This window comes from Erpetoichthys calabaricus, chromosome 1 (genome assembly GCF_900747795.2).
Source record: "Erpetoichthys calabaricus chromosome 1, fErpCal1.3, whole genome shotgun sequence".
Lineage (NCBI taxonomy): Eukaryota > Metazoa > Chordata > Cladistia > Polypteriformes > Polypteridae > Erpetoichthys > Erpetoichthys calabaricus.
The window spans coordinates 37,375,141-37,390,841 of NC_041394.2; the positions used below are offsets into that span (position 1 = coordinate 37,375,141).

The 15,701-nt window shown below is 39.8% G+C and overlaps 1 protein-coding gene across 42 annotated transcripts in view; it reads left to right on the top strand.

Moving 5' to 3' along the window:
- Positions 1–15,701, top strand: part of LOC114648726 (calcium/calmodulin-dependent protein kinase type II subunit beta) — a 412,239-nt gene that overhangs the window by 371,932 nt on the left and 24,606 nt on the right. For 24 of the 42 annotated variants that reach the window (XM_051936344.1, XM_051936324.1, XM_051936339.1 and 21 more), the window contains 2 exons: positions 4,568–4,705; positions 15,258–15,416. The exons of 17 other annotated variants lie outside the window; for them this stretch is intronic. In XM_051936344.1, the coding sequence (XP_051792304.1) occupies positions 4,568–4,705; positions 15,258–15,416 (297 nt within the window). The remainder of the gene's footprint in view (positions 1–4,567; positions 4,706–15,257; positions 15,417–15,701) is intronic. One more of the 42 variants, XM_051936383.1, reaches the window with a different exon arrangement.

Below are 15,701 nucleotides of genomic sequence, written 5' to 3' on the forward strand. Positions count from 1 at the left end.
AGAGCCTCCCTCTGCATTATGTTCCTGTCTTAGGATTCTAGAACAGCACATCACCCTCAAGTTACCTGATCAGCAGAAGGCAAGGTCTGTGACAGAAAAACACCAAACATAATGGCGAAATGAAATCTGACCACAAAATCACAATAATTAATTTGGCATGCATATCATAACTTTAACATGTGTTTGGAAATAACTGATGTGCAGTGACTAGCAAAGTTAAAGTAAAATAAGAGCTACACTCTGAATTTGCTTGTGAGGGTTTATCTACCGGACTGCGTTGTGTATATTAACTGAAATAATATTAAAAAAAATTCTCATTAATAGCCTTATTCAGATTGTCTAGGCAATAATATGGGATAGCTTGCCATTTATCAAGTATCACAATATTTTAAAATATCACAATTTAGTGTTTAGCCTGGTGGCACAGTGGTAGCAGTAAGGAGACCAGGGTTCATGTCCTGGGACCTCCCTGCGTGGAGTTTGCATGTTCTCCCCGTGCTTGTGCAGGTTTCCTCTGGGTGCCCCGATTTCCTCCCACAGTCCAAGGACATGAAGCTTAGATATATTGGTGATCCTAAATCGGCCCTAGTGTGGCGGATTGTTCCTGCCTTGTGCCCTATGCTGGCTGGGATAGGCGCCTATTCAGGAGTAAGCAGGTTAGAAAATGGCTGACTGACAGTATGGTGGGTTTTTTTCAGGTCTATACTGTTTAATACAGTTATTCAATATTTTTAATCACATTCGTGAAAAGGCCAGATTCCATGAGAATAGAAAAATCTCAAAATTATTCAAATTATTATTAAATTCAAATTATTTTACCATAAACATGAAAAGTTTTACATCACAACATATAATAAACTTACACCATGTGGATCTCAGTGCTTTCCTTTCTAAACAGATATTATTTTATATTTTATCAAGGTGCATTATGTCCTTTTTCCTGTGGTTTATAACGCTTTATCAAGCTAATTACTAAAGAAAACCAGTATATGGAAAGCTGTGGTGAGGCTCTGAATTGTTGTTCAGTAAAAAAAAAAACTGTTCTTAAAATCTCTTTTAATCACTTATCCACAAAGTGCTGCCATATTTTGTTTGTGTATGTTGTAATAAACCCATAAGACCACCAAAAGAAATAATAGTAGTATCTTCTCAGTTTCCATGTTGTCAGCTCTCATTCATTACTAAAATGTTTGAATTGCACACATAAATACAGAGGTGAGCGGCACATCACAGCTAAGTGAATCAGCTTTTTACCAAAGATCCCACCAACATTGAGCCACTTATAGTGAAAGGCTCGTTATCATTGGATAGCCAAGGAGCAGAGCATTTCCAGTAAAACCGGCATCTTTTCCTCAAATCAATTGTAAACACACTTTAAAAATCATTTAAGAAAATAATATTAGAATAATGTAAGAATAACCTGAGGAAAACTCCTCCATAAACCCACTAATTATACTAAAGTTCTGTTACTATAAACACTAATTCAAAAAAGACCACAGTATCTCACAGGTATGATTTTAATAAGGCACATGATTTACCTGTTGCTGCCATCTAGCTGATGTGTAGGCTATTAATTTAGTATTATTTCACCTGATAATTACAACTTATAGTGAGGTTGTCTTCGTTTTTATTCTTTCCTGAATATTTGTGCATAGAACATCTAAATTTTATTAGCCTATATTCTAAGTTAGACTATACCGGAAATAGCTGGTTTTGTACAAATTGGTTTTGTGTTTTTCACATGATGCTCTAACAAACAGACAGAAATATTTATAAAGATAGGATTAGTCTGCACAAATAATGTCAATTTTCAGTTACAATTTATCTTCTGTAGATTATTACACAAATTTATCAAGTCCAAAAGTAGCACTGAAGACAGTCCCCTTCAATAATTTGCATTAATTTCTCCCCACAAATTATTTTTAGGGATCAAATTTTTATTGAATTTAAATTGCAGACCGAGAACAATAGGGGAGAGGATAGCATGCAATCATTAAAAAAGTTTTAACTATAAATAAAACTTTAACCAGAATTAATTTCACTCTCTAACACAGAGTCTCTTCCCACAACACACTAGCAACCGGGCAAGTCCAGAATAATGGCGTAATGGAAGAAAAGACCGTTAATAGATATACAGCGGCCACCCCCTTCTCCACAAAAATTTTGAATATTAGTATGTATTGAAACAGAAGAGACATTACGTTAAGTGAGGAAGAGGGTTACAGCTCAAGGTTACTTGACCACTAGTATATAGTGCCTTTCCTTTCTATCTATCTATCTATCTATCTATCTATCTATCTATCTATCTATCTATCTATCTATCTGTCTGTCTGTCTGTCTGTCTGTCTGTCTGTCTGTCTGTCTGTTATATAATGCCTTCCCATCTATCTATCTATCTATCTATCTATCTATCTATCTATCTATCTATCTATCTATCTATCTATCATGTAGCCAGTGCTTAACAATGGGAAAATCACCACAGCTATGTTTCTTTAATTATCATAAATATATTGTTTTAGGGTGGTACAGTGGTAAATGTTTCGGGATCTATCTATCTATCTATCTATCTATCTATCTATCTATCTATCTATCTATCTATCTATCTATCTATTATATAGTGCCTTTCTTATCTATCTGTCTGTCTGTCTGTTATATAATGCCTTTCCCGTCTATCTATCTATCTATCTATCTATCTATCTATCTATCTATCTGTCTGTCTGTCTGTCTGTCTGTCTGTCTGTCTGTCTGTCTGTCTGCCTGCCTGCTATATAATGCCTTTCCCATCTATCTATCTATCTATCTATCTATCTATCTATCTATCTATCTATCTATCTATCTGTCTGTCTGTCTGTCTGTCTGTCTGTCTGTCTGTCTGTCTGTCTGTCATATAATGCCTTTCTTATCTATCTATCTATCTATTATATAGTGCCTTTCTTATCTGTCTGTCTGTCTGTCTGTCTGTTATATAATGCCTTTCTTATCTATCTATCTATCTATCTATCTATCTATCTATCTATCTATCTATCTATCTATCATGTAGCCAGTGCTTAACAATGTGAAAATCACCACAGCTACTGTATCTTTCTTTAATTATCATAAATATATTGTTTTAGGGGGGTGGCACAGTGGTAGCGCTGCTGCCTCGTAGTAAGGAGACCTGGGGACCTGGGTTCGCTTCCCGGGTCCTCCCTGTGTGGAGTTTGCATGTTCTCCCCGTGTCTGCGTGGGTTTCTTCCGGGCGCTCCGGTTTCCTCCCACAGTCCAAAGACATGCTGGTTAGGTGGATTGGCGATTCTAAATTGACCCTAGTGGGTGTGTTTGTGTGTGTCCTGTGGTGGGTTGGCACCCTGCCCGGGATTGGTTCCTGCCATGTGCCCTGTGTTGGCTGGGATTGGCTCCAGCAGACCCCCATGACCCTGTGTTCGGATTCAGCGGGTTGGAAAATGGATGGATGGATGGATATTGTTTTAGGGTGGTACAGTGGTAAATGTTTCGGGCTCACGGGTACATGGGTTCAATTCCAGGGTCAGTTGTCCACAAGGGATTTTATCTATGTGTCTTGGTTTCCTCCCTCATCCCTAATATGTGTATTAAGGTACATGGTAACTATCAATTGGTCAGGAACCTACTACCAAGTTGGTTCCCGCCTTGGAGTAGGCTCCAGTAAAAACAAATTGTAGAGATCATACAAAGAATTATTAGGAGTTGAAGATGTGAAAGGAATTTTAAAAATCTACAATGAATGCAGAATAACTTGCACATCCAAAAAGGACCAAACATGACCAGTAACCTGACCCTAACAGATGTCACAGACATTGCCTTCACTGATTCACTGTCTGATGCTCACACCTTTCACCTTTCATTTGTAATGCCAGAGCCTGACATGAACTCCCTACCTTCACTCCAGTATTTTGATCTTTTGTAACTTGGACGTGTAACATGACCTGACCTGATTGCACCTATAATGACCCCCAGCCTGCAGTAATTACCTTGCCCTACTGCACCTTTTAATAAAAAAAATGACAAACCTGTTGATTTGCAGGGAGTACGCAGAAAACTGATGAAGGTGCTGGGCCTCTGACAGATCCGACAGGTGCACCCACGCTTCTGGCTCTCTCTTAAAATGAAGTTTGTCTTTAAGCTTATTTTATCTGGCCAGATCTTATGTTTCTGCAAAGTCTTTTTTTATATCAGGCAGAAGATGTACCACCTTACCTGGAATTGAACTCCAGCAGGTCAGATTGGCTTTTGTTCCATTTTTCTTTGAAGGCAAGCCAATATGGATGCGTGTTCTTTAGCTTTGGTTGAAAAAGTGCTTCAGTATTTTCTGGAATAGCTGGTAATACACACTTCTTGTTTGTGTTCGATATGAAATGAGCTGTCTAAAAGAAGGATCTACTGATCCATCTGGGTGTGAAGCTTGATGTTTGAGGGCCAGCCTTTGATGTTCAAAGCGCACACCCGACAGATCTCTGCTCTCTTGCTTTTCAAACTTGTTTAATGTCTTCTCTTTCTCCCTCCCATTCATCTCCTGCCCCTCCTCTCCTTCCTCTGTCCTGACCCACAGCCACCAAGCTAACAGACATCCTGAGTTGTGTCCGGCGGGTATCAGGGCCCTTGACCGATCAGGATGGCAGCTCCAGCACCCCCTCGACACAACCCCTGCACCTTTCCCCCCCTCCGACCCCCAACACTTCTGCACAGTGTAAGTAAGAGAGCTTGACCCACTCTGCTCCTGTAATATGCCCTGCTTCCCAGGTGCTTAACCTGACTCTTGAGTGTTTTTGGCCTCCCTTGAGCATGTCAGCCACTTAGAGAGGCCAGGCCTATCTCTGCAGTCCTTCATGCTGCTACTGGCTCTGGTATGGAATAGCTGACCTACAAAAGCTGCTGCATCTGCTTCAGAAGGACCCTGCTCAGCCGACCTGGAGCTGACTGCTCTGTAAAGCCTCAAAGTGCATGTGGATGTTGCGTCTCTTTGCTGTGTTCTGCATTTGTGTTCTAGGGACTGCTTATTTAGCTTTCTGGGTAAGTCAAACTAAAGTATGTTTCCCCTTTCCATGCAGTTTAATTTAAATTCAACATGTTATCTACAGAAAATATTTTGATGTCATCAGTGCATGAATACAATAATCAGGGCAACCACTTAAGTGCTAACTATGTCCAGTTTAAATGATTCAGTAAGTCCTACCATGTGTGCTAGTCTTCAGGATGGCCATACAACTATCAAATGCCTCCTGTTCTGTGTTATCATTCACTTCTTCTCGGTCTCTCAGGTAAGCTTGGACTGTGGCAGCCCAGCTTCAGCAAATCTGATTGAAAAAAAAAAGAAATATAAAATGTAACCAAGCTTCCAGCTCCACTAGTGCTCAAAAAGAAACTTTCATGTATCTGTACATGCAGTGGGGATCAAACGGAACAAGCTCACTGCAAGATACCCTCACAGTCAGAAACTCAGTTAGAAACTTAAGCCAGCATAGTTGGTCTTTGGCTCAATTGGCCAAGACAATTATTTTCCACACTCTGAGTGGTGCAAGTTTGCATTCCAGGATTAAGTGCTGCCCAAGCATAGAGAAAACATATATATATTTCTTTGTATAGTATGAACAGTAAGGGGTGCTACCGAGCCCCCAAACCCCAGATACACAAGACCTAACACAACTCTGGGGTCAATAAAATAATTTTTAATCCACAAAGCTGAATTGATACAATGATCACAGCCAAAACAATCACAAAACCAGGGCCTCTTCTTGTATCCTCTCCTCCAGTTGAGTTTCGCCCACTACCTCCCAACTCTTGGCTCGCCCAGATATGGCAGGGCAGTTCCTTTTATCTCAGACCTGGGAGCACTTCTGGTGTCAGGGCATAGGCACTTTCAGGTCCGTTAGAAGTCCCACAAAGTAGGAATTGTTAACCCCTTCAGATCCCCCTTGTGGCCCCAACGAAACCAAACTGGGCTCTTCTATGGCACTACAACTCCCAGCATACTCTGTGGGCATCCATGTGGGGATCTTGGACCAAGGAGGCTACCATCTTATGTATGGGGGAAGAAATTGTCTTGAATAAATTGTCTTCCCCAGTCCTGTTGTTATACTGGCCTCTCGACCAGATAAGGATTGCTGTACAGTCCCGGCCGGGATGCCAGTCTCTCCATGCCACATCTTACAATAGGAATTTAGTTGTAACTGTCCCACTTTGCACTTATGTGATTGTGTCCTGCAGTGGATTGGTATCCCACTCTGAATTGGTTCCAGCCTTGCACTCAGTGGGCTCTGGCTCCCCAGAGCCAGTAATATACAGAAGATTATCCATGCCAAAATTCAATGCAATCCACCGTCTAAACTACATTGCAATGCAATGCATATTCACATGGTGCATTTCATCTTGGCCCAGTTTTATCATGTAGTACTTAAAAACATACCAACCAAATGATCGATTTCTTCTCACTACAGCACACAATTTACGTGTCAGTTTAAAATGCAATACAAAACATATTACATTTTAATTCATGTCTATAAATTGAGTGTCATAACTAAAAGCAAAGCAGACGTATTGCATTTCACTTTGTGGCTCCTCCGAGTGTATTGCATTTCAGTTCAAGATAATGCATTTATCCTGCTACAACTGAATGTAATCACCAATAAGCGTCAAAAGATGGGGCAAGTAGCATCAACAGCTGGGCATGAATAATCTTTCCTAGGAATAAGCTGTTACAGAAAACTAACATTTGTTAGTGTTGTATCTATTCTGACCAACAGGGGTCTCCAGTCTGCCACAGTAGCAGTGCAGGCCCCTTCTGTGCAGATCAGCTGCCTAAATCCCCTTCAGATCTGAAGCTATATAAATATATTAGTCACCTTACTTAATAATTAAAAGTATTAATTACAGATTTACTTTATTAAGTTTTTGATCAATGTATGTTATATGTATTTTGTTAATACTTATTACAAAAACAAACAGTTGCAATGACCTTGAAGGATAGGTTAAATATTTTTAAATTCAAAGTTATCATTTCATCATAGTGCTATGTGTTTATTTTCTCTAGAATCTTGTGTTATTAAGTGAAGCTGTATTTATAATTTTGTAAAATGCATTTGCCCTTAAAAAGTACTTTGACACTGTGAATGCTCTCACATATTGATTCACAACCTGAGATGTTGAAAAAGTATCTGTATCCATTTGCAAAAATATTTTAAAGAAGTACAGCTTCCCTGCTCACTTCCTTGCTTCTCCATATCCACGTAAACCTTTAATTTTCAAGATTGCGGTTTCTTATGGATAGTAATAAAGAAAACAGGGAAGTTTCGATGTGAATAGTTTTCATAAAGCTGACATTAAATTTTATTTTGTAGTTGATTTTTCAGTTTACGGAACTCTTTAAAAAAGAGTTTTTTGGTGGTTTGTTTTTTTTTGGGTGGAAGACAAGGAATGCTAGTCACCCGTGTTTGTTTCTGCAGCTGTGTATCACATGTAATCTGTCACCCACCATTAAAATCAGTTCTGTTTATGCCTCTCGTTCATGTTACCACAGAGAAGGGCAGTGCATGCATCCTGCATATTTTCCACACTAAGACACACTAAAACACAGCGTCATGCACAGTTTTGTGATTTCTCCACAGGACAATCTCACTACATGGGAAGCTGCCCCACTGTTACCTAGCAACCATCCCTTCCTATTTCTTGATTTTTGTTAAATGGTATGTACTCTCTTGGTGCCATTGATCTTAAAGCATACAACATAAGAAAGTTAACAAACGAGAGGAGACCATTCAGTCCATCATGCCTGTTGGTTTAGCTAATAGCTAAGCTGTCCCATTATCTCATCCAGATTCTTCTCAAAGGTTGTCAAGGTTCCTGCTTCAACTCCATGTCTTGTGACTATGTTCCAGAGTCCCACAATTCTTTGTGTAAAGATGTGCTTCCTGATTTCAGTTTTAAATGCACTTCCCCTTAATTTCCACTGATATCCTCGAGTCCGTGATTCACGCTTAAGCCGAAAGAATGTTGCTGGTTCATCTTTACCAATACCTTTGAGAATTCCCACATGTCTCCTCCGCTCGAGACTAAGTAGATTTAATTCTCTGAGCCTGTCACATTAGGACATGTCCTCAAGTCTTAGGATACACACCTCTGTACAACTTTAAGTGTTTTTCTTGTACTGTGGTGAACAGAACTGCACACAATACTCCAGATGTGGGCTCACTAGTGCATTACACTTTTGTTTGTGATTTTTTATAAATTTGTCTTTGCCTCAAAAATTTATTGAGACTTTGTTTTAGGGGGTTTAAAGTTCTAACAATATTGTGATGCTGTTTATTTTTGGTTTTTGTTGAAAACTAGAGGGCTTCGCCCCCTGCTCACTTCGCTCGCCAACCCCTGTATTTGGTTTTCCGGATACACACTTTTAAGATTTTTTTTTCTTTGAATTGTTGCTATTTCATTAGTTTCACTTTTATTTCAGAACTTCTGTAAAAACAATATTTGTAATCTTGCGTGTCCCAAAATGCTGAATCTTTTTAATGAGGTCAGGATAGGTTTTTCTGTTTGGAATTTCAGCATAGACAAAACGATCGACATTAATATTTTTTTTTACAAAGTAAAAAAGTAAGTAGAGTTCTGCATTGGACTCCTGTCTGTAAAGTCGTGCTATTTTCCTCTCACAGTTCCAAAAGTACATGGGGTTACCAAGATGATACCCCAGCTTTTGTCTAGGTTTTTGTATAAGCGCTAGACAGAACGTTTTTGACTCCTGGGGTAAATGTAGCTTTTTAAATAAGCAGACAGATAAATATATATACATGAACAAAGTAACCAATAAATGCATGTGCGGTAAACTCTGTTTTTGAAATTCTCAACATTCTTTATTTGTCACGTGCGTAGTTATACAGGACAACACGCAGTGAAATGTATCTTGATCCACTTATCAAAAGCTGTGCAAAGTTAGAAGAATATCAGTTAGATTAACAAAAAGTCATAGATTGAAAAATAACAGTATAGTAGAACATAATAAATAAGTACAATTATGTGAATAAAGTAGAATTAAGTGTTAAGGTGCAATAGTGTAGTAATTATTGTGCAAAACCAAAGTTAGACTGGTGCATAGTTAAATGAGGCAGTTTGTTTGTTTGCGCTACTGCGATCTTTACTTTCTTTTTTATATTTTCTAATTTTCCTACTTTCATATCCTTTAACTTTCTCCACATGTGCATAGCGCTGGTTTTTTTTTTTTTTTGAGCCTTTCTAATTTCACTGGTTTCATGCTCTCTAACCTGCTCTGCATGTGTTTAGTGCCAACGTTTGTAAACGTCTTTATGAAGTTCTACTTTCTTTTACTCATTGTCTTTTAATTCTGAGCCGGATTGGACATGCTTTTTTTTCAATTCCACTTGTTCCGGGCTGATGATTATTTTCCTTATTTTCTGAATTTGCACCTCGATTATTCTTTTTTGCTCTTTTTTCTGTCCAACGCATTTGAGTCTCTTTTCTCCGCGCTGCTTTCTTCTTCACTTAGATGTCGACATTTAATTTATAACGTACCTTATACGCTTTATATGAGCTGAGAGCCCTGGATCTGTGTGCGCCCAAATCCTTCACAAGACTGAATGTTTTGCTGCCTATTGTCCTATTTGATATATTGTAAGTAAGGCGTGGCTTTGGTCTCGCGGGTCTTTAAAATGACTTACGAGAAGATCACGTATCATAGACTTGCTTTTTGCTTTCCATTACAGGATTTTCTTTTATTATATAGAGAGATAAGTAACAATCTCCTGTGATACCATGTTGTTTTTCTTATGGGTGCCACCATTTTAAAGGGTATTTGTTGACAGTTGTTATGCTGTTGCTAGGTAAGGTCAACTGGAAGTTTGCGGCATGTAACATTACAAGGTTATTTTCCCTAAGATTTTTGTGTTTTTAAATTTTTGTGTTTATGAATATTTTATGCCAGACTTTTTGACTAAAATTCACAATTTGGTTGTTGCTACATGTTCATTTTTATTATGTTATTATACTGTTCCCTTTCCGTTTCCTGAGTATGATTCTTGAAACATTCCCAGAGCACCATTTGCCTAACTATTAGTCTTGTCAGTTCTGACATTTGGCTGTAAAATTTTTGATTTACTATCATCTCCTGATTCCAATTCCAGTTAAAACTGCTGCCACCTCCTGCACATTAAATTTATTTTCTGTCTCCAATGCATCTTTAGGATTGTGATTGCCAAGATGTTATTCAGAATTGGCAAAGTGGATATCATACTGCCAGAAACACATCTGGTAGCTTAAAAAATTGTCTACACATCATAGGAAATGAGCCTGTTGATTTTTTTCACTATTGCTCTTCTGAACACCAGGGGTCGCTGTCACCCTGTTAAACCCAACAGGCAGATACGCAGACACAGGATAAAAGCACAAAGAAGTTCTTTTTATTCTTTTCTTTCTTCACAGTGCCTTTCAAGCACCACAGCCAACTTAAACACAATAAATAAACAATAAACACAATATTCTTTCTCCTCCACACCTCCCAGCAAGCGTTGTCCACCTCCTCCTGACTCAGGCTTGCTTGCTGGGTCTCCAGCAGTTCTTTATATAGTCCTTGACCCGGAAGTGCTTCCACTCTTGCGTCCCTCTGTCTTGCCAGCACTTCCAGGTCAGATGGAGAATCCCAACTCTTTAAGTATTGTGGGGCTTCCGTCTTCATGACTTCCAAGCACTTCCAGGCTGTAAGGGAAGCATGACTCCCCAGGTCCTTTCACAGCTCCCCCTGGCGGAACCCAAAAGGGCTGAGAAACCAGATTCCAAGTCCCAATATGCCCTGCGGGAATCCAGGGCACAGCTACACTCCATGGGAGCTGCCATCTAGCGTTTTGGGGGAGACAGTGTCCTGAAAAAGCCCCTTCCATCCTAGGGGCATCCTGGCCGGGATGAGCTTCGGGCCGTCCGCCACACTCTTTATATAAATACTAAATGACAGGCAGACAGTTTTGGAATTTATGCATGTAAATGTTTCCAGATAGGAATAAACATTTTTTTCTTGTGTCAATGGCATGAATTTCACCAGATGCGAAACACAAATTATTTTGTAAATTTCCTTGCAAAGCAGTTTTGCTGCAAATTCAGTTTGTCGTGAATCTTTTTTCTGATCACTACCTATAGCTTTTAAAGATCCATGTTTTTATTTGTCTTTACATCCCAGTTATTCATATTTCCAAACTATTTCGTCAATGTTGTGCAAAACATCTGCAGACATGTTTTCTTTCTGGATTATTCTGGCTCAATGCACGTCCAGCTTACTCTTTAAAATTTCTTATGTGGGCTGCTGTTTACCTGTAAACTCCAGTTCTGTGTTGAAAAATAAAAAACATTTCCAAGGCTTTTTTGCAGTCATAAAAATACTTCCAAAAAAAGCAAAAGATGTGTTTTTACGATGCTGCAATATTTTCTGCTTCTAAGTAGTCGTATGTGGTCAGTTGTACGACTGCTGTGTGACATTCCTTGTGGTGCTTCATTGTCGGCTGACAGAGACACAGTTTTTAAAAAATAATAAATACAGCTTCACACACAAGTTTCCGGCAAATACAAATATATGCCACATTTGTGACAGAATCATTTTGACTTTAAAACTTATCCTTTAACTATTGCAACTATGTTATGTATGGCTACATTATGTTTTTTGCTCATGTGCTACCGTCTCACATCTACAGGGACCTGAATTTAAAACCCAGCTCAGCCCAGGTCACTGTCTGTTTGTGTGGCCTCCACTGTCCACAGATGTTATCTCTCACACCTGGACACTCCTGACTGGGACCGCTCCCACAATAGGCTTTGGCTGCCTTTAAAAACTGGTTCACGAAATTAGTGTTATACTGCACATTTTTGAACGTTTTAGTTTGTATGAATCAATAATGTACTTGGGTCCCTTCCAGCTTTGGTTGATGTATAATAACCCAGTGTCTTATCAACGGTCAATTTCATGAACATTTAGTTATAAAACAATTTTTACATCTTGCAAGAGCAGAGTTAAGTCTGATTTTCAGTTCCTCTGCTTAAGTCTTTATTGTCAGGGGACCATAGATGTTTGAGTTATCCAGACTGCACTCCACTAATTCTTTTTACTTTTCCTTTTACTTTTAGCATAATGAGATGTCAGTGGCCAGCATTTCCTAAAAGTCAACAGGTTCTAATGGCTCTCCCCATGCTACCGATAGCTGATGACTTGGCTCTAGCTAGCTGTGTTTTGTGAACTGCCATTGGTTAAGAGATCTAGCGTGTGAGGCAGTGATGACCACATTGTCTTGGTTCTGAAGATGCTGAGCTGATGATCAGACCGTCCTTGTGTTTACTGTTATCGCCTGATGGTCATATAACACTCTTGTTGTGCTGATTTTTAAACAGGCCTGGTTGTGGTCATCTGAGAGGCAGAATGCTGTGGCTAAAGTCAAAGTCATCTGATCTGGCCTTTAGTCTGAGTGTAGACAGCTCTTTTTAAGGCCACGCTACCATGTTTTCATTTAAAAATTGAGTTTTTAAGGCAAAACGTTTTCTGTCCAGACTGGAGTTTCCGCATTGTTTTTAAAAGGATCCAGACTGAAACACCCGAAAATGCTTATGACTTGGACCTTCAGTGGCAACTCCGTGAAGGAACTGTGAAGTGAAAAATTCAAAGCCTCGTGAAAATCACATTCCCACGTGCTCTGATAATGCATTCACAACATAGAAAAGGAAAGCAATTATTTAAGGAGCTGCAGGGAACTGTCCCCATGTCACATTAATGCGCTGATTATAGCTGAAAGTAACAGTCATCGGAATTGGCGATGGTGGTCTTGTCATCAAAATAAAAAACAAAGCAAATGTTAAAGCGACGCTCGAAAAAAAAGCGTTTAGCTCCATGTTCATTCATGGAATGATTGATTACAAGCAATCTACAGCAACCAGAGTGCATCTTGTACCAAACAACATTTGTACATAAATAAATAAATAAATGTATGCGTGCATGTGGCTACATCTTCCCTTTACTGCATTGTGATTCCATGTCTCTCTCTGTCTTGTAATATTATGAACTCGGCTCTGTTCTACACTTATCCACTTTGTTATTGCCTTGTTAATAATTTTGCTGTGGAATGTGCTCCTCTTTACTGAACAGATTAAGTAAAAATACGCTGATGAGAGGCTATCAACTGAGTTATGATAAGTAAAACCGCAGGCCACGGGCGACTGGTAAATAATTTGCCTTTAACGCATGTATGCAGCTACAAAATGCAATTTAGATGCATACAGGTAAGCAGTGCAACAAGAAGGCAACTCTTCTATGTCTGCTATGTTGGCAAAATGTTTTCTTTAGTGAATGAGATATTGTAATAATCAGAATCCAATCAGGTTAGGCACAATAAATAAGCACGGACCAATCAGAGCACAATTAGAATGTCGTTTTTGGAAAACTCTTTTTGCTCGTCCACACCACCAATGCTGATACTGTGTTTATAAAAGTTTCCGGCTCTGGAGAGTGTTGACGAAAGGCAAAAACATAGACAAGCATTTGAGTTTTAACTGAAAATGTAGTAGTGTGGACACGGCCTAAGACTGTGCTCAGCTGATAGTTGAATCTCCAAGACTGTGATCAGATACTGATAAACTGTCCCTTGCTCAGGCAGTGGCCTTGTCAAATTTATATTCAGGTAATTGCCTGTTTGCCTTTGTTGTGGTCTTGGTCTGCTGTTGATTGTAGCTCAGCTATGGCTGTATCTGAGATCACTTGACTGTCAATTGTGATCAGGTCACAGGCAGTCTGTTGCAGTCAGATGGGTTTTGTTATGTGTTGTCATCCAGTGGTCAAGTCTCAGCTGTAGGGTGACTTGTGATTCTCGAACACCCCTGGTTGTGCTTCTGGATTTGGACTGCTGAGAAAAGATAGGCCTGGTTTTGCCTGGGCACAATTGGTGGTCAAATGGTACCATTTATGACTACTGTCATAGCAGTGGTCACCTGCCAACATAATTAAGCTGGCCATGGTTATGGTATGGTGATCATCACATACTCAGTTTTTGCTGTGTTCATTTGATGGACATATTCTGTCAGCTTCTGTGATCACATCAAACGAAGATTTCTGAAGTACTGGCCACTTACTACTATTAAGCGGATGGCCGCAGCTGTGATCAGGTAAAGAGCTGATAATTCTGGTTTTTCTAAGCATTTGTCTTAACAGTCAAAGCCCAGGCTGTGGTTGTAACTTCCTGATACATGAACAGCCCTGGCTGTTTTAATTACATCAGTCCTGGCAAAGACATTTTCTCTGGCTGGTGCCAGATCAGACATTGTGGCCTCCGAGTGGTTTTGCCTATAAGCTGCCAAGTTCCTGTGATCAGCCAGTTGTTGAGTAACCCTGCAGACCTCAATCTGCTGATGATCAGATTAACTGTGGCTTTGCATTGTTGATAATTGGCTTGAATCATCTGGTAGATCACTGTGGCTATGGACATGATCTCGTTTTACTTTCTACTATAAACTGCTGGTCAGATAGCCCTGCCTTCAGTCAGCTGACGGTTTAAATTCTGATTATAGTTGGTTTGTGGATAATTAGATGGCCATTGTTTTTTTTTGTTTGTTTTTTTTTTAACTGACGTCGCCAGGTTATCATTTTTCAAGAATGTTGCTTCTCTATTTGTCTTGTTATAAAACTATCCTGGCTATATCTATGATTGATGATAGGCAGACTTCCTTCCCCAGCTGTGGTGATGGTCTACCAATAATCAGTATGTCTTGATGGTAAGAGCCCTGCCTGTGATTGTGTTGATGACCATGACGTTTAACAAAGTTTGTGATTATCTGGCAAGAAGATTGCTTTTTCTGTGACTGCAAAATCTCTTTGCCATGGAGGTGTCTTTGATCATTTACTGATTTGTAAACCACTAATGGCCATGTGGTCTTTCATTCGGTTGTGGTTGGCTTCTGGACACATGACTACTGACATCTCAGCTTCCATTTTCCTTTGTACCCAGGTAGAAGACTGAGGTAGTCAAAACTGCCTCTTCTGCAGGGATGGACATAAGCTGTTGACCTGAGCTTGCATGTTTGCATGTGCACCATTGTTCTTGAGTACTCTTGTTTTAGTGGAGTTGACTTTGATTTTATTTGCTTGTTTGTTGGTTTCTGCTTTTCCTTTGTATATGTCTGCCCATTTGCTGTCTCTTCATCCTTTTTTTCTCCCCATGTTTTCTCGTCACGTTGGCACCTTTCTTCCATGCTTCCATCCTCTTTCTATGCAGCGTCCAGACTGACAGATATTGTGAGCAGTTTGCGTGGAGGGTCCAGTCCCCAAACCCAGGTTGAATCTGATGGGGGGTCCCAACGCCCCCAAGGCCCTCAGCCGTTCTCATCTCACCCCCTGCCTAATCCCAGCTGCCCCTCCATCTCTTCTACTCAGCGTGAGTAACACACATAGGCAGAGTCGGTCGGGATGGTCCGGCCTTATGTTTGCTGTGTATGTTGTGGAGAATCCCTTGTTCTGCTTTGCTTTGGATTATGACCATTCAACACTGGTCAGGTTCTATACTCTCCTGCAGTATTTTAGCATGTCCACTCAGATATGCTAACCTAATTGCTGCCACCTTTGGCTATGGCATGAAATAAGAATGGAATGGCTACATCCTAACCTGTAAAGCAACAAAACCAAAGTGCTCAGCAAGGTGAAAGCGAGCTTCTGGGGATTG